Below are 26,351 nucleotides of genomic sequence, written 5' to 3'. Positions count from 1 at the left end.
AGGTTAGCTAGACATACTCCCAGACTTATCCTTTTCAACACTTAGGAGATTTGAGGATTGAGCTGACAGGGGAAGTTGAAAAAAAAAGGGACAGCTGGCCCTTAGCGAAATGGTGTGGTGGTATTATAAAAAAAACACCTTTTCCACATCCCCTGGATTTGACATAGTGGAGATAGAAGTAATAAGCACTCACTCACTCACCCACTCTCTCTCTCTCTCTCTCTCTCTCTCTCTCTCTCTCTCTCTCTCTCTCTCTCTCTCTCTCTCTCCATCTCCATCACTATAACCAGAGCAGGAATGAGAAAGAGAAAAGAGATGAATTCGGTTGTATTGGTAAAAAAGTAGGTCAAATGACACTTTATCTTTGATAGAGAGGAGGAAAGAGAATGGAAGTGATAGGAAGTACTGACAGACCACATGTGGCATGTGACCAATGAAGGCTTCTTGCAGTAGATGCACCGCACTTATTTCCTTTAAATAACCCACGAGAGCCTCAATTAGCTAAAATCAAAAGAAACTGAAAATAACAACTGTTTCTAGATCAACTTTTCTTGTGCACCACCAAAACAGTGTTAGAGGATTTAGCAAAATCCTTGTTAATGCTCAGATTTTATCACAAAAAAACGAAACAAAACAAAAAACAGATTTTTAATGCAGTATTCGAAGTAGCTGGAACAACAAAACAGATATTTTAATGACAGCACTGTATGAACAACATTAGTTTGTGAAAATGCTGTTTACTCAATTAAGCACAAACATGTTGGTGGTAACCAAACCAGATGGATTGCAATAAAATAACATTAATCCAATAATTATGTTAAAAGCTGAGGTCTTCTTGTTAATCAGATTAAATCACAAGAAATTCCACATGCAAAATACTTCAAAATTCAAGGTTAAACCTCCAAAGATAACAATGCCTTTACAGAGTGCGCCAAATCAATGTTAAAAAGTCACTAGAAATGTATAAACAATTTTCATGCAAAAATTGCTAGTGAATTTCACAAATAATTAGAAAGAAACAGCCAGCAACACATTGAATCAAACATGATGTTCTCTTACGAGAGCTCTCTCGTACTGCGTCTTAGCTAAGACGCTACGGGAAAAGTCTCTTTTCACGAAATACTGAAGCAAAACATTATCCTTAATTTTGTATTTTTGTAAAGCGCATTTGCAGCAGTACACAGCCATAGGCGAGACGGCTCGCTCGCTCACTGGCTTGTTCTGCGGCAACTGCACAGCCTATCGAGCGCAGGCTGATGCAACATCAGACCAATAAGGGCGCTTCGCGCCCTTCTTGCCACTTCCCACCGAAACGGGTGTGGCCCAACCTATAAAAGGAGCTCGAAAAGGCTGACTCACCTGATTTTTCATCTCTTCAGCGAAGCTCACGCATCGCTGGATCACGAGGAAGCAAGCGCCGTCTGGAAGAGCATATCAGCAGGACGAGCCATCCTGAAGCCGCTGGCACCGCCGCCTTCCACTGCCGTTCCTGCTGCGCTATCCGGCGCCCATATCCTTTATAATCCTTGTTCTGTGATACTCTGTGTGTGTGTTCGCCCTGCGACGCACATTCACAAAAGAGCTGCGTCTTTTTAAAGATGCCTTCGTGCGGCTCGTGCAGAACCCCGCTCAGCGAAGGAGATCGTCATGTCATCTGCGTCTCCTGTCTGGGTGAAGACCATGCAGCGCTCGCGCTCGCTGATGGCGGATGTCCTCATTGCGAGCTGATGCCTATGGTGACTCTGAGGACTCGCCTGGCATCCTTCTCGAAGCCTGCATCATCCGCTGCGCCGCAGCGCCGTAAGAAGCGCCGCTCGCAGCGCCTACCAGAACCGCCTCCAGCTCGGCCGAGCTCGCCGGTTCCCTCCGCTTCGCCGGTCTCCCCTGCATCGCTTCCCGATGCTCAGTGTCCGCTGCTTGCCGACGCGTCATCGGAGGAAGTGGATCTCAGGCCCGCGTCGGAGGAAGAAGACACGTGCTCTCTGCTTGCTTCGGGCAGTGAGGGTTGGACGAGCTCCGTGGATCTCGCGCCAGCTGCTCAGAGGCCCAGCAGACGGGGGATATCGATAAGGAGCTGATGCGTGTACTCTCGTTGGCCGCGGCGAGCCTCGGCCTCGAGTGGTCTGCACCAGCGCCCCCTTCGCGTTCCCGGCTGGATGGTAGCTATCTTCCGGATGAGCGCTCTTCCTCATACTCAAAACACGCCCCTTTTCTTCCTGAGCTTCACGAAGAAGTGGCGAAGGCTTGGGACGCTCCATTCTCGGCGAGAATCCGCTCATCTGTTTCGCCAGCATTCTCCACACTGGACGGTGCTAAGAACAGAGGCTACCTGTCACTTCCGCCGGTGGAACAGGCTATAGCAGCGCACCTTTGCCCGCCCTCTGCTGGACGGCGGACTAAGGCGGCGTTGCCATCCAAAGCCTGCCGCATGACGTCATCGCTGCTCACACGGATATTCTCTGCTGCTGGGCAGGCTGCGTCTGCGTTACACACCATGGCGACGCTACAGATTTTCCAGGGCGATCTTCTCCGCAAGCTGGATGAGATGGGACCTGAAGCGATCTGTCTCGCGGATCTGAGGAGTGCTTCGGATCTCTCCCTCCGCGCTACTAAGTCCGCTGCACAGGCCATGGGACGGGTTATGGCTTCCGCTACGGTGGCTGAGAGGCATTTGTGGCTGACGCTTTCTGACATCAAGGAGTCTGAGCGCGCTGCGTTTCTTGACACTCCGCTAACTCCTGCCGGCCTCTTTGGATCTTCCGTCAACGAGTTTGTGGAGAGATTCGCCGAGGACCAGAAAGCTTCACAGGCGTTCAAGCACTTCTTGCCGAAGCGCTCCAGTTCTGCAGCTAGCCGCTCTAGACCGGCCCCACAGAGCTCTCAGTCACGCCCACCGCCTCCTGCTGCGCCATCACGACAGCGTCAGCAACGCAGCTCGGGACCCCGTTCTCGCTCTTCGAGCCGTCGCCCCGCGCAGCGGGAGCCGCGGCAGAGGATTGCGGTGAAGCCAGAAGCCCCGAAAGCATCCTAGCACTGCTGGGAAAGCGCCGGTGTTCGAGTTCCGCTGCGGCCGAGCTCTCACCCAAGCGCGCCGCTGTTGCAGTTCCAAGAGTTGCGACTGCCTCAGTGTCTTCTGCAATGCGCAAGCCTGCACGAGTGCCCGCTTGCCTGCACACAAAAGCCGTTATCACGGCTACCCAGATGTTTCACAAAAACAGCGTTTTTTCTGGTGTCCCGGCCACGGCCGATGGTGCTATAAATGTTGTGACGATGCCCACTCCTCAGTGCCCATCTCCACATGTAAGCACAGCCCTACACACAGGGCCTGCGCTCATAATGTCGACTCAAGTCGGTCGCGCACACTACATAGTAAACGTGCCCACCCCTCAGTGCCCACAATTACTATGTCACACGCGTCATGCGGTTTCTGTAAAAACGAAACCCGTGCACGCTCGTCCGGCCACGGCCGATGGTGCTTTAAATGCAGTGACGATGCCCACTACCCAGTGCCCATCCCCGCATGTAAGCACAGCCCTGCACACAGGGCTGGCGCACATAAGATCGACACAGATCGGTCGAGCGCGCCGCATAGTAAACGTGCCCACTTCCCAGTGCCCACATACACTATGTCACTTACGGCGCGGGGCTTCTGTAAAAACGAGGCCCGTGCACGTACATTCTGCACAGGCAGACGGCGAGTTGGAAGTGGTAAAAGTGCACACATGCAGCCCACGGTTACTCGCAGATATATTGAGTCCCACGGGACCCGCTCAGCCTCCCTCCAGTCGGTTAAGCGCCGGAACGGGGTCGAGGATGAGCGATCTGCCCGCTGTGATCAGCGCGCTCCCCGCCTCAGATGCGCAGCACACTCGAGCGCCGCCGTTGCCCAGTCAACAGAGCGCGTGTCACATCCAGCCCTTAGCCATTCATGCAGATGCATGGTCAGCGCTTCCAGGGGTTTCGGATTGGGTGCTAGGCATTATAAAGAGAGGCTACTCGCTACAGTTTTCTCGACGCCCACCGCGCTTCTCAGCGCGCGTCGAAACTACGGTCAAAACAGAAGTAGCACACATACTTCGGGCCGAAATATCGAAACTGTTGAGCAAAGGGGCTGTAGAGCCTGTGTCTCAAGCTCAAAGCGAGGGGGGACTGTACAGCAGATACTTTCTGGTGCCCAAGAGAGACGGGGGTCTCAGGCCCATACTGGATCTAAGGCAGCTGAACAAGGCATTGACGAAACGCAGTTTCAAAATGCTCACGACCAGGAAGCTCCTCGCGCAGATTCGCGGAGGGGACTGGTTCATGTCAATAGATCTGAAGGACGCGTATTTTCAAATACAGATAGCGTCAAACCACAGGCGGTTTTTGAGATTCGCCTTCGAGGGCCAGGCATACCAGTTTGCAGTCCTGCCATTCGGCTTGTCCGTAGCTCCTCGTACGTTTACGAGGTGCATGGATGCAGCGCTCGCTCCTCTCAGACTCAGAGGCATACGAGTGCTGAATTATTTGGACGACTGGCTGGTTCTGGCCCAATCACGAGCGGAGCTCGTGGACCACAGGGCTGTTTTACTCGATCACCTCGAGAAGCTCGGCCTCAGTGTCAATTGGGCGAAGAGTTCGCTGAACCCCAGTCAGACGATCCTGTTTCTGGGTATAGTTCTGAACTCGTGTTCCATGACGGCGCGACTGTCACCACAGCGCACGATGGGCATTCAGCGCGCAGCGAGTTCTTTCCGCTGCGGCGCGACTGTGTCGCTCAAACACTGTCAAAGGATGCTGGGTCTCATGGCCTCAGCATCTCCGGTTCTGCGGCTGGGCCTGCTCCGCATGCGCCCCCTGCAGTTCTGGCTGAAGGCTCGGGTGCCGCGCAGAGCGTGGGCGTCTGGCCGGCTGCATTTCAAGGTCGATCAGAGCTGTGTTGCGGCTCTAGCACCTTGGACAGCGAACGGCTGGTACCGATCAGGTGTAAGCCTGGGGACTTCCCCGAGTGTGAAAATGGTGTCGACAGACGCCTCCACTTCGGGATGGGGAGCGCTGCTCGAAGGCAGACCGTCCTTTGGCCTATGGTCAGAACGGGAAAAGCTCCATCATATCAACTGCCTGGAAATGCTGGCAGTGGAGAATGCGCTGACGCGCTTTTGTCCCCATATCAAGGATCACCACGTCGTAGTCCGTTCGGACAACATGTCCGTGGTGTCCTACATAAATCGCCAGGGCGGTCTCGGGTCCCGAAACCTGTACAGGCTGACGGAACGCCTCCTGATTTGGGCTCAACGCAACGTGCGCTCGCTGAGAGCGGTGCATGTGCCTGGACTGCAGAATCTGGGTCCAGACAGGCTGTCCAGAGGCAATGTCCCTACGGGCGAATGGTCTCTACACCCGCAAACAGTTCGGCTGTTGTGGGAGAGATTTGGCATGGCGGAGGTGGACCTCTTTGCGTCCCACGAAAACGCTCACTGCCCCGCATTCTTTTCCAAGAACGAAAGCGCGCTGTCACGGAAATGGCCGTGCTGCCCGCTTTATGCGTTCCCTCCCGTCTCCCTCCTTCCGCAGGTGATAGAACGGGTGAGAGAAACGAGATGTTCAATACTGCTTGTGGCACCTCTTTGGAAGAACCAACCATGGTTCCCAGATTTGATGCAATTAGCAGATGTCGCCCCATGGCCGGTACCGTTGAGGAGAGATCTCCTCTCGCAGGCCAGGGGCTCGATTTGGCACCCTCAACCGGAGTTGTGGTCCCTCCATGTATGGGCACTCAACGGTTACCCGCTGATCTCGCAGTGGGAGTGCTAAATACCATCACTCAGGCTAGAGCTCCGTCGACACGACGTCTGTATGCCTCGAAGTGGTCGGTGTTCTCCAGCTGGTGCACAGCTCGAGGTTATTCACCCCTTAGTTGTGAGGTGACGGAGGTCCTCTCCTTCCTACAGGAGCTGTTGGATAAGGGCAGAGCCCCATCCACGCTCAAAGTTTATGTGGCGGCCATCGCGGCGTTTTCTGAAACGGCGTCCGGTCAGTCAATAGGAAGGAACGATTTAGTCATCCGGTTCCTCAGAGGAGCTAGGAGGCTGAATCCTCCCAGACCTCCGTCAGTCCCTATGTGGGACCTCGCGGCGGTTTTGGAGGCCTTGAAGGGTCCCCCTTTTGAGCCTATCCAATCGGTTAGCCTTCAGCATCTGTCGTTCAAGACAGTATTCTTGTTGGCTCTCGCTTCTGTGAAGCGTGTGGGTGATTTGCACGCGCTCTCGGTGAGCCAGTCGTGCTTGGAGTTTGGGCCCAATGACTCAAGGGTCATACTCAAACCTAGGCACGGTTATGTGCCGAAATCCCTCAGCACACCGTTTCGGGCTCAGGTTATTGCCCTGTCTGCCCTGCCGGTGTCAGGGGGGGATGGAGACTCGAGTCTTCTTTGCCCTGTCAGGGTTTTAAGAGCTTATGTGTCTCGCTCTGCTGCCTTTCGGCAGACGGAGCAGCTATTTGTCTCATTCGGTGGACGTTCCAAAGGAATGGCTGTTTCGAGACAGACTCTATCCAGATGGATAGTTGACGCCATAGCGTTAGCTTATGCTTCCAGGGGCCTTCAGTGCCCGTTGGGCGTCAGAGCACACTCCACAAGAGGCGTCGCCTCATCGTGGGCGTGGTCTACTGGGATCTCCTTGCAGGATATATGTATGGCGGCGGGTTGGGCCTCGCCGTCTACATTTATCAGGTTCTATAACCTGGAGGTTCCCGCCTTGCAAGCAAGGCTGCTGTCGGTATAGAAGAATCAGGGCCCTGAGGGGAATTCTGAATTCATGAGCGCTAGGCGCTGCCGACTGTTATATGGGCACTATTGCGTAAGACCCGCATTGCCACATTGGTCAGGCCTTGCCTCGGCTGTGTGATGTCATATTGCCGCATCTACGGATGCTGCTAGATATGGGACGGAGGGTTTTTCCCCCTTTTTTCTGTCCCGGACTCTCTGTGAGTCCCTCAGGTGACTGTGCACTGTAAATCCTGGGCGTTGCTTCAGGTTTATCGGTGTGTGATCCCTGCGCGCACGGCGTTTTACATCGGGTTCCCGTAGCGTCTTAGCTAAGACGCAGTACGAGAGAGCTCTCGTAAGAGAACGTACTCGGTTACTAAACGTAACCTCGGTTCTCCCTAGAAGAGCGAACGAGTACTGCGTTCTCTGCCGTGCGTACGATTCACTCTGGTTCGCTTCGGCGATGAAATAAATCAGGTGAGTCAGCCTTTTCGAGCTCCTTTTATAGGTTGGGCCACACCCGTTTCGGCGGGAAGTGGCAAGAAGGGCGCGAAGCGCCCTTATTGGTCTGATGTTGCATCAGCCTGCGCTCGATAGGCTGTGCAGTTGCCGCAGAACAAGCCAGTGAGCGAGCGAGCCGTCTCGCCTATGGCTGTGTACTGCTGCAAATGCGCTTTACAAAAATACAAAATTAAGGATAATTTTTTGCTTCAGTATTTCGTGAAAAGAGACTTTTCCCGTAGCGTCTTAGCTAAGACGCAGTACTCGTTCGCTCTTCTAGAGAGAACCGAGGTTACGTTTAGTAACCGAGTACGTTTTTTAAAGAAGAAAACTGGTTAAAGTGAGTTTTCCAACTTCTATACACTGTTAAAAAATAAGATTCCAAAAGGTGTTTTTTTTTCTGCAGTGAAAAAGTAAGTGGTGGAACAATTTATTGTATTTTGAAAAAAAAAACATACAATATTACAACAAAGACAGGCTAAAAAACTGCAATGGGGCAAATATATGAGCATTGGATGGTGAAATGTATTCTAGAGAAAAGTTCATTAAATCTGAGACATATTGAATGATTCATTTTCTGCAAAATATCAAATATGGCATCTCAGTCTTTCCCCGAAGGCTGCAAGCTTCCAAACGCAGACATTACTGTGAAACGAGAATGATTCAAAGCACGCCGAGGCAGTTGACCTTACGCTAACACAACAACTGTGCTAAACAGAGAGAGCGAAAGAGAGATAGAGGTAAGAAAAAAAAGCTGGGGGGGGGGGGGGGGGCAGATGCATAATTGTAACCAAGGTAGCAGCAAAAGTGAAATCTGTTGTTGATTTGGCAGAAGAAAAGGTTGGTGCTTTCAGAGGGTCTATTCAATATCACTCATACACCCAAGCCTGGTGGTTTTGGACAGCCACTCTGGAATGAAGCTTTCAGATGAGCCTTCATTATTCCCAGGGTTGGAGAGAAATGCTCCGTCAACAAGGGCCATGCCAGGGTCTGATTGCAAGGAGGACAAAAAGAGCATTCACCCGGAACCACCATATTATATCTGCTGATAAGCAATGGTTACAGTCTGAATGCACACGTGAACCAACACACTGAAAAGAAGATAACAGGGCTGGCTAACAAAATGTTAATGCAGGACAAAGGCTTACGATAAATGACTTGTAGCAGCTAAGCAAGCCCTATAGAATGAGGCTTATGTTGTGATATACGAAGCTACTGCTGGGCTGTAGAAAAAAAGCCCACAAAGAACAGAGATCTAAGGGCAAAATAAATGCTCCTTTTAGCTGGAAACACTATTTCTGTGATTTGAACTCCTATAATGAAGTTGTAATACTATTGGCAAGACATTCTAAAAGGAGTAGGGAGGAAATGAAACCGGAGGGTGTCCCTTTCTCTGGCAAAACATCTGCCGAGTTTGATTGTTTTGTTTGGCCCTCCCAGCTTTCTGTACTACAAGCATAACTACTCTAGTACACACTCGCACACACAATTTACACATAATAGGCACTTACAAGCCTTGTGGCTGTCCTATAATGAATAGTCATTAAGCATTACGTTAGGAGGCAGTAAGCGAGACATAACAAAAGGTGCACAACACGAACAGCCTAATACTCTGTGCAATGATGAGATGAGATTGCTCTCAAACACTGATTAGATGACCGTACATCAGTTGAATTCCATAATAATGTACCAATTTGGCTTTCAGGCTAATTAATTACAAGAATTGATGGATTTTTGTCAAAAGTTGTTCATACACAAAGTACACAGTCCAGATGATCTCACAGATGTACTAGTGAAGTAACAACATCATATTTTACCCCAAATTCAAAAGAATAACATTGAAATAAAAAAATAATAATTTAACTTTTTTTTTTTTTTACATCAAGAAAAATACTTTTTTAGGTCAGTTCAATTTCACATAATGCGGTAATGTAAAACTGAGAATTTCCCTTCCAATTTCACATTAACGCAATGCATCCAGACAATTTTCATTACATTAGATACATGTAATCTTTATTGTTCTGAAAATATTTATTTATTTAGATTTTCGGCATGAGTTATGACCCAGACAGTTTGTACGTTTCAACTAGGACTGCGCCATTTGGGCGGAAAAAATATGTGTGTGGGTGTGTGTGTGTGTGTGCTTATGACTAATAAAAATGATGATGATGATTAATATTAAAAAAGAGAGAAATATACAATTAAACTATAAGATACAAAAAAAGAGATAAAAATAGATGTGAAAATAAAGTCAATGTAATCTTACTTACTACAAATTACACAATTTAACCTCTTGTTACTTTCTTTTGATTTTTGGGGTTATATATGAAGCAGACACAATATCAGGGTTACAAGATTATCATAGGTACTGTGGCTAAGGTACATATTGGCAGTTGCTAACTAACACTTCTTAAGACCACTGATAAGGCCTTTGCCATATGCTGGACCCAAACTTTGTTGGCAGAGAGACTGAGGTAACTACACTTCAGCTCAAGGATCAGTATAGATCTGCTGGGTTCAACTGTTCAGAGTCGAGGCTCTCTTGCGGTATTTAATTTCAGCTGTAAAGTGGCCCTCTCACCGCCCGGAGCTCTGCTGTCTGCTTCACATTCTGTAGAGAGAGACAAAAGAACATCTTTGCTCTCTCTCATTCTCTCTCTGTCTCTCGTTTTTATTCCCGCTCTCATTAAGTATGCCTCGCAGTGCCTCATATGTCACCCTGCATTTATTAAGTCTCCATCAAATTAATTATGCCCTTCTCTCTGCCAGCCCAATGTAATCTTTCTGGTCGCATTATTTCAGATTAAACTATTCCAGTGAAGAAATGGCTCCCATGAATGAAATTTGGTGGAACATAAGGTGCATTGTCTCATAAAATCATTTCAAACAGATGTAATGTGAAGAGAGTTAACTGATTTGGTGAGGAGTATTTACTGAATTGTGATAGTATGCTAATGAACATGAGGTGAAAAATCCTACACAAAATTCTGCAAAATCCTTTGCCCTATGCAAACTGTTTACATACGTATAGGGAGCGGTTGTACTGAATATACATTTACATTTACATTTATTCATTTAGCAGACGCTTTTATCCAGAGCGACTTACAAATGAGGACAGTGGAAGCAACCAAAAACAACAAAAAGAGCAATGAAATATAAGTGCTATAACAAGCCTCAGTTAGGTTAACACAGTAATAATAATAGTAATAGTAAATAGTAATAATATATAATATAATAACTTTGTAACTTTTCATAATTCAATAACATTGGCTACTTTTAAAAGTAACATTACACAGTATTTTGCATAGAAAAACTGAAACTGTCGATGGCAGATGTGTGTGATTCATCATCCATGTCTGCAAAACCCGAAAAATTAGCAAACCACTGTTTCCGCTTAATTACAGTGCAGAATATTTGATATAAACTTCAGTGTTTCCCCAACTTTCGACCAATGATTTCCTGTGACATTTCCAGTCATTTATTTAGAGGACAATTTCTAGACAACTAAATATGAGCATTAGTAGAAAAAATACACATCTATATTTATTATTGAAATTACTTTTGGTGGCTTTTCTAGGCCTGGAAATCACACATTTAAAAATATCCATGAAACACCTTTATATCTCTGACATGAACTTCCGTGTTGTCACATCTTTTGATTAATACATTTCCGTGACTTTTCCAGTCATTTATGAGCTCTGGATAAGGATTTTAACCACAATTATTATTAAAAAAAATAATAATATTTTTAAATTTAAAATACTGCATTTGCAAAAAGAGCATAAATGGGAAATTCTTTAGTGACTACATATTTTCTGTTATTTTAACACATTAATATACTGGATATATAAAATATATTAATATTATATTATGTTAATTTTCTAGACCAATAAACCTGTTTTCATTGCAGGTTTTCCAGTAATATCTTCTTTAAATATGCTGCCCTATGTACACATAGATATTGCATGTCTGCAGAACTCCCATACAGCATCTTCATTCACTGAAAATGCTCCTCAGCTTTATATAAGAATTGAATGACCTATGTGATTCATTATGGTATGATTACAGCAGTTTCTTGCAATCCTGTCCAACTTTGCAGTACATGCTTTTCTTAAAGCACGATCAAGGCCTCCGATTTGTTCTTACAGAGTTATTTAGAGAGTTATTTTTCTTGAACCTTAACTAGTGGATAATTAATAGTAGTTCTTCAGGAGGTATGACAGAATATATTAGTTATTGATTAGCTAACGGTTACGTAACACAATCATAAAATTGTATTACATACTGGTTAGTTAACACATCTTCCTTAGTAATAGAGATCGACCGATATGGGTTTTTCTATAGCCGATGCCGATGCCGATGTTAAGAGTTCAGGGTCAGCCGATGGCCGATATGTGCTGCCGATTTTTAGGGCCAATATCTTGAAGTTTTGCCCTTCATTTGCATGCTAAAATGTCACACTACTAATAAGTGGATGCACAACATTTCTAAACTTATCATCATTTATTGAGCACCGACTTGAACCATCTCTCGAATCTTAATTTTGTGTGCACTGCACGGTATTAAAATAAAAAATGTATCCAAAGTTAACCAAACAAATCAATAAACTGACCAAGTATTAAATATATAAAACAGGTAATATATATATTTTTTCCAAGTGGCTTTTGCACATAATAATAGTACCGCTGCAGAAGCATTTTGCAGCATTAAGGTTATTAATTGATCGTTAATTTAAACGACGATCAATCATAAAAATGATCGAATATTGACATCCCTAAATACAAATGAGTTGGATGGAAAACTGGTTATTGTATGCATCAAACCATGCTTCCGAACAAATATCATTCACCGTTCTGGGCAGCTCCAGGACAGCTGTCTCTCCGAGCGCGGTGCTGTCTGTACACACATAAACGTTCAATGCTGCAATGGTTTTAAGCCACACAGAAATTAATGCAAAGTGAATTCATGCTCCCAAGCTTCAAGAAACTGAAGGGTGAACAGGTCAGTTCATTAAATCAAAATGTCCTAATTTAGATTTATTAAAGCAATCACATCATAAGGAATTAGGTTTTTGGTAATCCTAAAGGATAAAATATTTCACTTTCTATAACAACATATTGCAAGATGTTTAAAAAGTCTAAACCTAAAAGTAGAATCTAAACTGAACCTATTAAAACTAAATGGCAAAAACAACTCTAATTCAACTCTAAAATAAAACTGACATCAGAAACCCAAAGCATTAGCATATATACCATCCACCTTTCCATGTCACCACTAGTCACCTTAATTTATATCCCTTTATAGAATACAGATTCACAACTTCACAGTAATACAGAGGAAAATAACAGAATCAATGATGCAAACGTCTTCAAATATGAAACAAATTAAAATTCAGCTGTAAACCGGCTCTAATAAAGTCAGTTTGGTGTTGAAAAACTGTGCAAAAAGTTAATTCCGAAAAACTTATTCAATTTAGCTATAAGTAGCGCTACAGAATACAATAGTTCAATTATTTCGTTTTATTCAGTGTCATTATTCATTTCATTGTTCACCCAATGTCTATAAGGTGATCATAAAGCTATCCTATTTAAATCCTAAATCACGCTTAGATGAGGAGGGAGACGAGAACAAGCAACCAACCGAAGCAGGCATTAACAAAAAGCATTCTGTTTTCCCACCGAATGTTTTTGTCCTGTTAATCACAAGCTCCGATTCGTGACCTGACCTGAGCCGCCTGGCAGCATTCTATCCCACCGAGTGAGTGTGAGCGTGTGAGTCTGCAAGTGTGAATGCATCACTGGGAGTGTGTTCATCGAGGCATGTAAACCAGAGCTGAGACATGTAAGTCAGCAGAGGGCCCGATCGAGGCTTTAGTGAAAGCAGCGTGTCAGCAGAAGGTGCGATGAATTCGAGAGACATGGGAGGGAGAGACAGAATAAGCGAGAGGGAAGATAGAGGTAGAGGGAGAAGGGAAAAGTGGAGGTCTCTTAGCAGTCGGGTCCCCAGTGTGAGAGCTTGATTCCGGCAGCTCGTGGCAGGAGGCTCTTAGATGCTGGAGCTTTGCTTTATTCTAGGCTGGATATCAGTAAACAAGACTGATGTGTGTTGGGATAGGCTGCTAAACCCACCACTGCACTCTTCATCATCGTTTTCTATCTGTCTTTTTCTGTTTATCACTCTCAATTTCTGTCTATTGTCTCTTTTGGTCGGTCAATCTTTCTAACTCATTCATGGCAATTCACGCTACTGGATACCCAACTTCCTTCATCTTCTCTATCTGTCTCTGAGTAGCATTGTAACATCACAGTCACTGTAGATTAATGTTCAAAACCTCCTACTCAGTTTTTTCTAAATTACCAGATAAGCCTTTATTATAACTCTAAAAATGGCAGAATGTCACTAACGTCTTAAGGCCTGTTCACACTAAAGACTACTATACTATAGTTATATAACTATAAAGATAACGAATCAATCAGGAATCAATCCTGCTATAAGAAGCTTGAGAATTTAAAGCAGCAGATGAGCATATGCTTGGAATAAACAGACGATATCGTCCGCTGATGTGGATTCTAATAAAGTTATATTTATAGTTATCTTTACAGTTATCGTTCTTGGAGTAAACTGGCCTTAACACAATGAAGCCTGTTATGCAAGCCTGTTGTGGGGAAGTCGTGGCCTAATGCTAAAGAGGTTGACTCCTAACCCTATGGTTGTGGGTCTGAGTTTTGGGCCGGCAATACCACGACTGAGGTGCCTGTGAACCCACAACTGCTCCCCGGGCGCAACAGCATAATTGGCTGCCCACTGCTCCGAGTGTGTCTTCACGGATGGGTCACGTCACCTTCACTTATACCATTACTTCCGGCTAAATTTTGCGAAAAAAATCTAACTGCAAATTTAAATAAAAATTTTAAATGCAATTTTAAAAAAGCAATAATTATAATAATAATAACAATGTTTCGTTATTAAATATACATATGAATATAAAAATATTATATTATTGAAAATAAATAATAAATAATATATTTAAAAAAATTTTAAAAATCTGTGCATTTATGAAAAATATTTATAGCCAAGCAAACTGAGGCACTGATATCAGCTCTTTCTAATAAAACTTAGAAAAGATCCATTTTAGTGAATCTATTCACTTGGACATTTCATTGAGATCCACAAGTTAATTAAAACCGTAAATAATATAATAATATCAATTATATAAATGAATGTGTTTTCTAGATATATTAGGGGTATTTTGTGAAAAAATCTGTTCAAATCTTTCAGCTTAAAATTGCAGAAAATATTAAATTAATTCATTAGCTTGTAGAGTAACATGACTACAGTTTAACTACTTGAAAATATGAGTACCTTGTCTTGAAGCTTCCCACAACACTGGATTTTATACGTGTCTATATGATTAAGTGGATGTGTAAGTGGGTGCTTGCCTTAGGCTCCTTCCCTGTCAATTTCATTTCAATTGCAACCTTTTCTGCCCCACTTTCTAATCTTAGAGGAAAGAAATCAGACACACAATCAAGCACTGCTGCCCATGAGGACCCTAAAATCATCCAAAAGAACAAAAAAAGATGAAAACGTGAAAATGAAAGGCTAAAAATGCCATTTACCCCCGTCAACCATCTGTAACATGCACATTTATGCAATACTGCCCTGGTAACCTATAATTCAAAACTCAATTACCATTCCTAAAGGTGCACACTATGCACAGGGACATTGGACACCCAAGTGGACGCACAAAATAATTGGTCATGATTAAATGATAGCTCTTTGGATTGGCACTGATTTGTTGACAGCTACGGCCAATCAGAGGAGAAAAATAGTAGGACAAATATCAAACATGAGAAACAGAGGGAGAGCAAGAGCTTTCATCTGTCCATCAAAACAGTGTAACACATCTGAAAATTAACAGCCTCTTTGAGTTCATTAAGTCCATAAAGATTTCAAAACGTTTTATAAATCAAACAAATCGCTAAGCTATAAACTCAAAGTCTAGGCCATTCAAAAAGATACTTTGCTTTTCCTTCAAAAAACAAACCAGTCACCCTAAATCTAAAAATACCCGAGATAGATAGAACTGTCTTACACAGAAAGTAATAGTTCACCCAAAAATTAACATTTGCTGAAAATGTACTTGCCCTTAGGCCATTCAAGATGTAGAGCAGTTTGTTTCTTTATCAGAATAGATCAATGCTTGCTCATCAATAGATCTACTGCAGTAAATGGGTGCCGTCAGAATGAGAGTCCAGCTGATAAAAACATCACAACAATCCACAAGTAATCCACATCACTCCGGTCCTTCAGTTAATGCCTTGTAAAGCTGGATGTCTGTAAGAAACAAATTCATCAAACAACTCTTGTTTCCGGCTAAAATACAAGTCCTTTATTCATAATTTTGCTTTTCTCAGCGAATAAGACATCTCATCTGAATCAAGAGAGAAATATGCACAGATCAAGCATTGTTTACAAGCAAAAACTGTCCAAAACAGTTCTAAACATTTCTTTTAGTGAATTGTATGTGAAAGGACAATAGAGGATAGACTTTTTACTGGAGACATCTACACTTACATCTTGCATGGCCTGAGGGTGAGTGCATTTTCAGCAAATTTTCTTTTTTCTGTGAAATATTCCTTTAAAGGGATACCCCCCCCCCCAAAAAAAAATTTTACTACCCAAAATCAGATGTTTTTGGCAACAAGTTTGACTACCTAATAAAACCCTAACTAAAAGTACCTGCACACATTCCCTCAAATAGCATTTTAAAGTGTGGCATCAGAGCGATGATGGGTCTCTTCTCCGAGTGCAATAAGAGTGTGTGCACCTGGCCACAACATCTCAGTCACAGATGTATTTTCCCTGGCAGAGCTTGTCTCTTAGCCCACAGAGAGCAGCAGTAATGAGAGGAATGGGTTGTATTGATGCTAGTGACCCACGGTCCACAGAGGAATAAAACGAAACAGTGGCGACTGACAGGCTTCATTACACATCCTGTAAAAACACATTTAGGTGCCCTCATCCCCACCTGAGTCTCCTTTCTCTCTCTATCTTCCACCTTTTCTTGCTCTGCCCATAGTGAAAATAAAACACAAATAAGACCTCCTTATTAATACATGAGACTAAATGGAAAGCAAGGGAGACGTGCTTAAATCTTATGTTTCTCAGAGTTTTCTCCTTGTAAAAATGTCCTAATCTCACACTCTTGCCAAGATGCCCAGGCCAATATCAACTAAAACATTTACTGCACATCAACAATGGTCTCATTTGTGTCCATTTTTATTTATCCTAAATAATTTTAGGAACAATTTTCAGAGATGAATTTATTACTGTAATAAAACTTAAATCAGAACCAAATGAATTATTTAAGGCTGTTCTAAAATGATATATTATATTATATTATATTATATTATATTATATTATATTATATTATATTATATTATATTATATTAAATTATATTATATTAATAAAAATGTATCTCAAATCCATCATCAAAGAATGCTCTACATACTCTACAATGCTCTACAATGGCAGCAATCTGAATAAAACTTGTCACGCAAAGAAGCACACTTCAAAAAACCCTAACTGAGAACTACATTAGGTCTCCTGAGCTATTAAAGAGCAACCTCTGAGCATTCTTCAATTACTCCTTTTCATCAGGTCTTTTGCATCCTGGGTGTAATTCACTGAACACTGTATTAAGTGCCGCCTACAATCAGAGAGAAGAGGCTGATATCTGCACGTTTCCACAGAGTTTAATGACAGAAGGATCATGCCGCAGCCCAATTTCCTCCCCTGATTAGACAATCAGATCCTGATGACATCAACATGCACAGATGGTGCTTCTTCAGCCGTTTATTTATTAATGAGTGCTTGTGTATTTTTATCAGATGGGGCCTGATGCTAGTACCCCCAATAGAGAAAAATGACTAGACTTTGATGTCTTCGGCTGGATTTTGTTTGATGCTGTTGATGACCCCGTTTCCCTAAAACAGAGCATCTCAACTGGCTTTGCTTCAGAACCCAGATTTGACTTTGGACACCAAGTGACGACTCAACACTGTAACCTAATCAGGCATGATGCAATAAAGCATCATAAAGCCAGTAAATCTGTGTTTTTATTCTAATCAGCCACAACTATAACAATCTAAGAGCAACACTATAAGAAATTAGAGAATACGCCCATTGAGAAATTTCACTGGTCTAAAGATTATTCATATACATATATATACATAGATTTTATTCATCAAATCTAATTAAGTAATACAGATAATAAAACAATATTTAAATTATTTAAATTAAATCAAGAATAATTAGGAAAAAAGGCCAATATTCAAGCTCTTAAAGCAAAAAATATTTATCTGAACCACAACAGCTGTTAAGAACAATTGCCTTAAATAACCACCATCACCTTCTGAAAACCATCATCCAATTCTGGGAAAGGTGCTTTCACTACAGCAATCTAAAACTTCTTTAGTGGCTTGAAAGAAGTACACCCCCCCCCCCCCCCCCAAAATTGTCATTTATAAGCATGTAGCATCTTTCCAATGGAGTGTCTTGAAGCCGGAGTGCTTTGGTGTCACATGTACTGTAGTGTGCAGGGAGCAAAGAGGGTTAAATAAGCTGGCGGGGGGAGACACAGTTGTGTAGCTGACTCTATTGTCTTTAAGGGTGCTGTGAGACAGAGGTTGCTGAGCGCTGCAGGAGATGGCTGAGTGAGAGTGACAGTGAACTTGATTGCCATTTGTCTCACTGTGAACTACTGCCTCGCTTCCAAGAGAGAAGGACAGAGAGAGAAAGAGACAGACTTCAAGACAGACGGGAGGCTAGAGTGCCTTTTCCATATAACAAAAGTCTGACAGAGAGAAGAATGAGGGGGAAAAATCATGAACAAATTGAGAGGCTGAGATATGACTGAAGAACATGGATCTTGAGAACTGCTGAAAGATAGCAGATGGAAAAGAAGCTGATCACCCAAAAATTGACTTATTTTCTCACCCTTATGCTGTTCCAAACCTTTATAATGTGTGTTTCTCCATTTGATACTTAAAGAAGAAATGCTGAAGTGTTTTTTCCCATACAACATCAACTGATAATATCTATCAATCTATAAATGGAGAAAAACATACCATAAAACTACTTTAAACTTAAGAACAACTTTTTTTTTTGGTCTGTTCCTCACATATGGCTTTAGAAGACTTTGAACATATGCAAAAATTTTTATAAAGTGCAACAGTGTCTGCCCACTTTTTCAGCAGCCTTAGTTTCCAGTCATTTTTTTCCATAGGGATTTTTTGTTGTTGTTGTTAAAGAGCTATAAGCCATGTGCCAATCTAAGCAGCTTGAGGTGAATCACATTACAAACTTTTTTTTTCTTTAATGAGGGAAAAAACTATAATCCCATGAAGCTTTGCAAACGATCTAGTTTAATTAAAAATCGCATACAAATATAAAGATAAGATGTTCATTGTGTTTAGTGAAACTATATATTTGGTGTTTATTGCAAAATATACAAGTATTACTCTCTGACTGGTGGACATTACTTTGCAGAATCATGGGTAATTTAGTTTTTCCACCAGAAGTTCCATCATTAAACACAAGTTTAAATAATGCAGACTGATGGCTACAACACAAGCATACACTATATATTTGATTAACAACCTCGTAGCTCACAGCAGGTCTGTCTTTAAAGGTTTATGAGATATTATTAAAAATCAATTACCCTTAGAAGAAAATGAATGAGATTTTTACTTCCAGAACCTGACTGTTGTACTCTACAGTGCACTTTAATGGTGTTGTATGTCCGTTTGGACACATGCTCCATGGAAAACAAATGACAGCACACAAGTATGGAATGACATTAATGAACATAAGTGAACTATTCATTTAAAAATTCCTCAACAGAAGGCAAAAAGAGAATGATAACAGGACAGAATGTGTCATGGAGGTGTAATTCCGTACCTGTGGGAACGGCCGCGTCCATGGAGGGTCTCTCCCAGGTGTTGACTTGCTCCCAGGCGAAGCCATTAGTCCCCAACGCCACGCTGTAGCCGCAATTACTGTAGTGCTCTTCAAACGAACAGCTGCCTACAGAACACACGTGAGAGAGAAGAGGGGAAGATGGCATATGTCAACATGATTAAGCCACGGAGTGCCATCATTACTTCATCTTCGCTAAAAACATGATTTTCCACCGCATTAAGCTTTATGCTAGCCGGGAGCTAAGGATTAGAAAGCCAGGATGAAATAGCACTAATTAAATATACTTGTTTTTACACTACTTCTTGTATCGTAGCTTTGAGAGGGGGGGGGTATTTAAGCAGTAAGTTGCAAGAGGCCGTGCTGTACTGTGAATATAAACATGACTAAATGGCCATTGCTATTTATGACGTTTAGTGGAGTGACAATACAGCACAGCCTTGACTTAATGTTTTTATGAAATAGTTACAACATAATTAAATAAATCACAGATTTTTATTAAAATACTATGAATTATAAAGCAAATTAATAAAATACAGTCTCTGAACATTTAAATTATAACGTTTTATTAATAAATCATTTTTCTACATCAACTTAATTTTGACAGGTGCAGTATTTTCTGAATGAAATTAACAATGAAAAAACTAAAAAGCAGTTCAGACATATTATGATAATAGTTCATCATAATAATTTTTTGTGAAACTATCATGAAAAAATCTTAAAAGCTTTTATTCATGCAAAAATAATTTATTATAATTTTAGTTTTGTTTTTGAGGCAAAATGTAATCTGTAATTAATTCTGAGATTGTTTTGCGCCTCTACAATAGCCGATGAACAGGTTTTCAAATAAAATTCCTAAACTATTACTGGAATGCTGTATTTACCAATCAACACATTGCATATAACTATCCATTTTACACATATTTATTTATATTTCCCTTTTCCTTTCAGGCTATTTTCGTTCCTGAATTTTTACAGAGTGGGCTGAAGGTGTCAGACAGCCTTATTCGATTGGACGATACTTTCTGTACCACCCAACACGGAAATCGCTTTGGTTTGTGTGCATGTTAAGAGCTCAGATTCAACATGATGAAACTTCTGCCTGCAGGATACTTACATTTACATTTCTGCATATTTCAAGGACCAAATATTCATTGCCGTTTTAATTTGCCCCTACGTATTAAGCTACACAAGAGGATTAAAATGCTACAAAAATAATTAATTTGCCATGAATGCCTAAAGGCGATGAATCCTACAATACCAGCAAGACTCGCAAACCACATCAAAGGTATTCTCAAAGAAGTTGCACAACCACAAAAAAAAAACTATAATAGTCAAATATTCAGAATTTTCCAGGGGGAGCGATCAGATAGCCTTGTGATATGTTGAAGGAAAAAATTAACCAGTCAAAGACGTGATTTTGTGGAAGACGTCTGCCCGCTGGGGTTCAGTAAGACAGCAGCAGAAGAAGAAATGAGGTCTCATGTAGTTTATCAGTTCCTAATTGCCTTTGAAGTGTGCCACATTCATACGGCCACCCTGCTTGTCCCCGGCCTATGCTGGGAAAAGATGACGTTTTCATAATCGCAATCAAAAAGTGTCAAACAATTAGCATAGCATTGGTTTTTGTTCAGAATTTTGGGTTTGATGAGGGGTGTTTAGGGATTCATACACATTTGAATTCACAGAATAGCACTGCATCACTGATAGCATCTAAAGTTAAAAAGCCTTTTACATCAACTTTAGAGATCTACAAAGACTTTTCGAAACCTCTTTTAAAGTCTGTCACAAAGTTTGGGAGTTTACTCTAACAAGTGACAGAGTTAAAACTCAAACACAAATCCAAGGACTCTGAGGAGAAACTTTCACTGTAAAGATCTTTTGAAACGGCACATGTGTTTATAAATGAAATTGAAATGGTTCTTACAGAAGTAAAATAATTTGCTATATTTGTATGGTGCACGAAAGCTCAAAAAGTATTCATTCAACTGTTTAGAAATCACAAAATACTAATGACAAAATAGTTTACTGCATTAAAAATGTTAATGACATTAAACATTTAAGATTTTATTATTAAAAACACAATAAATTCCATGAACTCTATGTCCTATGAACCGCCACGGATTATTAAGTCATTTATATCTAACAAGGTTTACTTTTTATACTATCTGCTGTCGGCAGTGTCTATCCAAATGAATGGAAATGTATTAAAATGTGCTAGAACCACACTTCACATCCAAATATATACAAGAACTAAAGACATCACATAACACACACAAATCTAAAACAGGCATAAGTTCTTCATTTCTCCTCTAATTAATATTTCCTACCAATTTGATCCATTATTGATAAGTTGCCCCACACCAGACAAGCAACAGTTTCCAATCTCATCAGCGGTAGACATGGCAGAAGTACGAGCTCGACTCGTCCCTCACATCTGCTGCTCACGCCTCCACACCTCTCACAGCTCACTGGCATATGCCCTACCGCTGGCACGCTGTCAATACGATGTTTATCGCATCTAGCGCTCGTGCAGCCCTATCAGGAAGAACTTGATGAACTTGGAGATGATTTCACAGAGCAGGAAAGGAAGAAGTGGGATTTGGGGTGGATGGGTAACATCTGCTAGATTAACAGAAGGGTATGTTTACACTCTGAGAAATAACTGGCGTGTACACAATCAGAGGTTTCACGGTCTTTAGTGCAACATGAAAAAATACATCTTATAATTGCCCCTAATTTACTTTCAAAATATAATAAACAGACAGAAACAACAGAGCGACAGACAGAATGAGAAAATGATAGACCAACAGGCAAAAAGAAAGACAGAAGAAACAGAATGATGGAATAATATAACAATAGACAGAACGATAGAATGATAAAACGACAAGCAGAACGATAGAATGATAGAGATGATAGAACAGACAGACAGATAGAATTACGTGAACTAACTACTGAAATAAGAGTATAGATTTCTTCCTTTATTAATATCTTAGTTAATAGATACTGATGTTACGTTCATGTTTGAGAGTTTAACTGTATTAGACACAAGCATATGTTGACTTTCTTGGCCCTCACCAGCGGCATTTCCAGTCGAGCACACAAATAGTTGGTTTGAAACTAAAGTGATTATGTCCACCCCACTGAGCAAAGATTACAGCTCAGATATCTTTTGTTAATGCCACGATCAAAGTGCTGTTTAATATCTCTTCATCTGTATATGGTTTACTTTCTGTTCCAAGCCACATTCAAATCCATCCACCACAGATATACATGACAAGTATTGACAAGTATTGAAAGAAATCATCATTCATTTGTTCTTTTTCTAATCCAAATGTTGCAAACAAAAACATTGTTTTAATGTCCTCAATATCACTTTGTATCCTGTTAGTCTTTTGTAAAATCCATAATTAACAAAAGGCATCATCCTAATGACATCATCCTTCAGGAAAACTGTCTGCATTTAGATTCTTATTTCCAAGTTTCTATCCATTTGTATAAATACTACCTTAAAAATAAGCATATTCATTTTATAAAATGTCACAGAGTTCAAAATGTAATGCAGAACATGACCCAGAGATTTTTTTGTCAATATTATTGATAGCAAGAGAGGGCTGCTGTTGTGATTATGGAGTTCATGGAGAAAACTAACCCCACTCCTCAGAAGCGGGTAGCTCCAATCAGATCAGACGAGAGCATGAACCAGGAACAAGCAAGCCAATTTAATCCATGAAACACACATACACACACACACTCATTTTAAAGGCAACCTCGCACGGCTTGTCGCTCTGAATTAAGTAAGAGCGGTCTAACACGAACATACACTGAGAAAGGAAACTCCACATCACACGCTCACTTGTTTCCCGTCTCCAAACACCTTTTAGCACACAAACACGCACGGCCGCTCTCCAGCGAGTTTGTCACTCATTCAATGTAGCAGCTCCGTCAATCTGAGCTAATGCAACTTTTTCCACCTCACCTGCCGCCTTTAACCTTGTCCGCTCGGGCCACAGAACTATTGTGTGTTGCAAATCTCTCCCATCCATCATATGTGCTACAAGTGCAGCCATGCCTGCTGGATGGACACTGATTTCCTAGTTTAACTTATAACAGAAGTACAATGAGGTGCCAGTCCACCCACGCTTGAGCAGATAAAATTGACCACCCTACCCGACGCCAGCTTCCTAATTGTTCCTAACTCATTCATACGTCCCCATATCTGTACACAGCTCAGCGATTCCTTCATTTAGTACACACTGCACCCACACAAAGACAGCAGAACTCAGGTCCTCCAAGAACAGGCATCCAACAGACATTCACACTTCCTCCAGCGCGAGTGGGAAGTGTTGTGTTGCTCGAGTAGGTTTTCGCACCTTTAAAAACACTACACGGATTATGGGGTTCGGTACCCTGCCCCGCTCCCATGGATCCACACTTTGCGCGACTCGCTAAAAATCACATTTTACACCTTTGATTGCAACACTCTGGAGTTAAATATCAGTGCTAGAAAAGCAGTTTTGACCGGACCTTCAATGCCAAACCACTTTCCCCCATAGACCACGTGAATATACAACATGCTTTTGTCAAAAAAACAATTCTCACCTTTTACAATACCCTGGAGTTCTGCTGACAAATGCTGTTTGTTCCTTTACAGTGCTTTGTGATGTATAATTAATCAGAATTAATCAGGTGCCATATGTATGTTTTTTTAAAAACTCGATTAGTGGTACTAGTTGACTAGCCTAACTTGACTAGTTTGTTCTGATCCACTAAGCATAAGCAGAGATGAAACTTCCTGCAGACATGGGATTCTTTCAGATATTATTCTCACTTTCCCACTGGGCTGAATAGGCCTGATTCTTTACCTCAAAGGCTCAAGTTAAATCTCCTTCTCCAGGTTCCTCTGAAGAAAATGATCTATAATACTTGGAGTACAATATTTGACATACAGGGTCAGGATACCTTCCCTACAAAGAAGAGTGTGGTTTTAATGCACTCTTAAGGTGCAGTCGCATTTACCTTTGTTTGCCAAATATTTGTGCAGTCATTTCAGGTATTTTTGTATGAGGGCAAAATACTTCCCTATGCAGACTTCACATTGGGTTCAGTTGGACATGTGAATAGGCTGCTTATAATAGGCATTTGCTGAAATTTTGCAAATGTGGCGGCACTTTTAGGCAGTTGCTCTGATTTTCAAGGTGGTTACTACTGTGTTTTGGTGATTTCATACTGAGCCAAGTTGCAATAGTATGTCTGATTGAATAGGAAAATAATAGCACATACAATTTGAGGTATCATTAATGTCTGAAGCATAAATGGTGTGAGTAGATTAATTAATGTTTGCTGCATAAATCCCTGTTACTTTTTTCTTGGGTATTTGCATTTGTCAGAGTTTCCCCTGCAGACAGACAGACTCACAGTCTCAATACTGTATGTCCTTGGAAGTTCATTATTTGTTTCCCCTCCGCAGAGGCCAAGTGGAGGTTGGCAGCCGAAACAGCAGAATTCACACACAGGGAAGGTAGAGCCGCTTCAGGTAACTCCGAATACACCTCAGGAGACTCTCACTCTGATTAAAAATGACAAATGTAACAGTGCTGCACTTCAGGTCTTAACATTTTGCCAATAAAAATTATTAGCTGCCCCAAACTGCATGTCCTGCAGTTTTTCTTCCCTTAAAAAAATTATTACTAGAGAAATGAAAGCTCTTTCGGGCAGTAAAACACGTCTGCATGTGCAACTCTAAATAACTGTTTCTGCTGCTTTGGATGGGTTGTAAATAAAAATGTCCTCTTGCTCTCTCGCTCGTCCCGGGGCAGACAATGAGAGAACAAAAATGTACACGACACCAAATATCCTCACAAACTTCAAATGCCATGTGTTATGATCATACTAAATATTCAGCATCTTCTAAAAAATGACAAATCATGATTTGGTAGTGTAAATGTTATGAGTCTCAAGTGTCAAATTTCACCATAAAATCAACATGAACACAATGAATTTTCACAAAGAATAGTCTATTTTAAGGAATTGCATTGTGTAATTCATTTCTTGACAATCAAGCACATTTCCCCCCACATTTTCCGTAATATACCGTAATATGCTTTCTGTAAATAATTAACATTTTCTTGTAATTAAATTTTTCTGCTTACATGTTCATTACCGTAAATTATTTATTTTAATTCATTTAACTTTATTTACAGTAAAAATTACTACAATTATGTTTATTTAAATCAGCATAAAACAAATACTACCATACATATTTCAAAATGTTTCAATAATAGATCACTATATTTTTGCATTACAGTATGAAAGAATGAAAGAATATATAAACATATGGAAGAAAAACATAATAGTCCTATAACCATCAAATAAAATAAATAAACCATATTAAACATTTAATATATAAATATGTAATGATTATTACTATATTTTTTAATATTTAATTTTATACAATTATTTATTTTTATTTTATTTTGTAGCGGAAATGTTTATGACAGGTTTCATAACGTCAGCAACACACACTTTCCAGACAGCAGAAGAAGGTTTTTATTACGGAGCCGCTCACACAAACACACACCCTCATTCACACCAGCTTTAATATGTCAGTACATTGCCATCCATCTCTGTCTGTTTCTATCAAATCAACTGCCATAGCTGGCTTATATGCACACACACACACACACACACACACACAAACACGCCAGAGGAATACACGCTTCAAAGAGTTGTTAAACTTCCCATTTAAGGGTTTTCAGCCCTGGAGTTTTAGGTTATATGAGGTCATACTATACACACTCACATGTAAACACACTTTCCGACACCAGTGTTTTCAACTTTTCTTTGTCTTATGCATTTGAAGAAACCCAAAGTATTTGCCGTTTAACTGGTACTTGGACATGAATGATACCTCAAACCATGAATCCCATCGGGGAGACAATATCAGGTGAACAAAAAGCCCACTGAATTGCACTGAATGTAAAAAATGTAAATATAATACAAATAATATATACAATAAGGAATTGAAACATCATAATTACCATAATCAGATCAATAGGCTGCATACAGGTATAATTAAAAAACAGCAACCATATGTACCAATGCATCATACATTCCTACTGT

The 26,351-nt window shown here is 41.4% G+C and overlaps 1 protein-coding gene across 9 annotated transcripts in view; it reads right to left on the bottom strand.

Annotated features, from left to right (window-relative positions):
• LOC132151564 (receptor-type tyrosine-protein phosphatase T-like) overlaps positions 1-26,351 on the bottom strand; it is a 280,272-nt gene that overhangs the window by 214,221 nt on the left and 39,700 nt on the right. For all 9 annotated transcript variants that reach the window (XM_059559752.1, XM_059559755.1, XM_059559756.1 and 6 more), the window contains exon 2: positions 19,212-19,333. In XM_059559752.1, coding sequence (XP_059415735.1) covers positions 19,212-19,333 — 122 coding nt within the window. The remainder of the gene's footprint in view (positions 1-19,211; positions 19,334-26,351) is intronic.

This window comes from Carassius carassius, chromosome 10 (assembly GCF_963082965.1).
Source record: "Carassius carassius chromosome 10, fCarCar2.1, whole genome shotgun sequence".
Lineage (NCBI taxonomy): Eukaryota > Metazoa > Chordata > Actinopteri > Cypriniformes > Cyprinidae > Carassius > Carassius carassius.
Note: the sequence above shows the minus strand (reverse complement) of the source record. Positions and strands in the feature narration are given on the sequence as shown.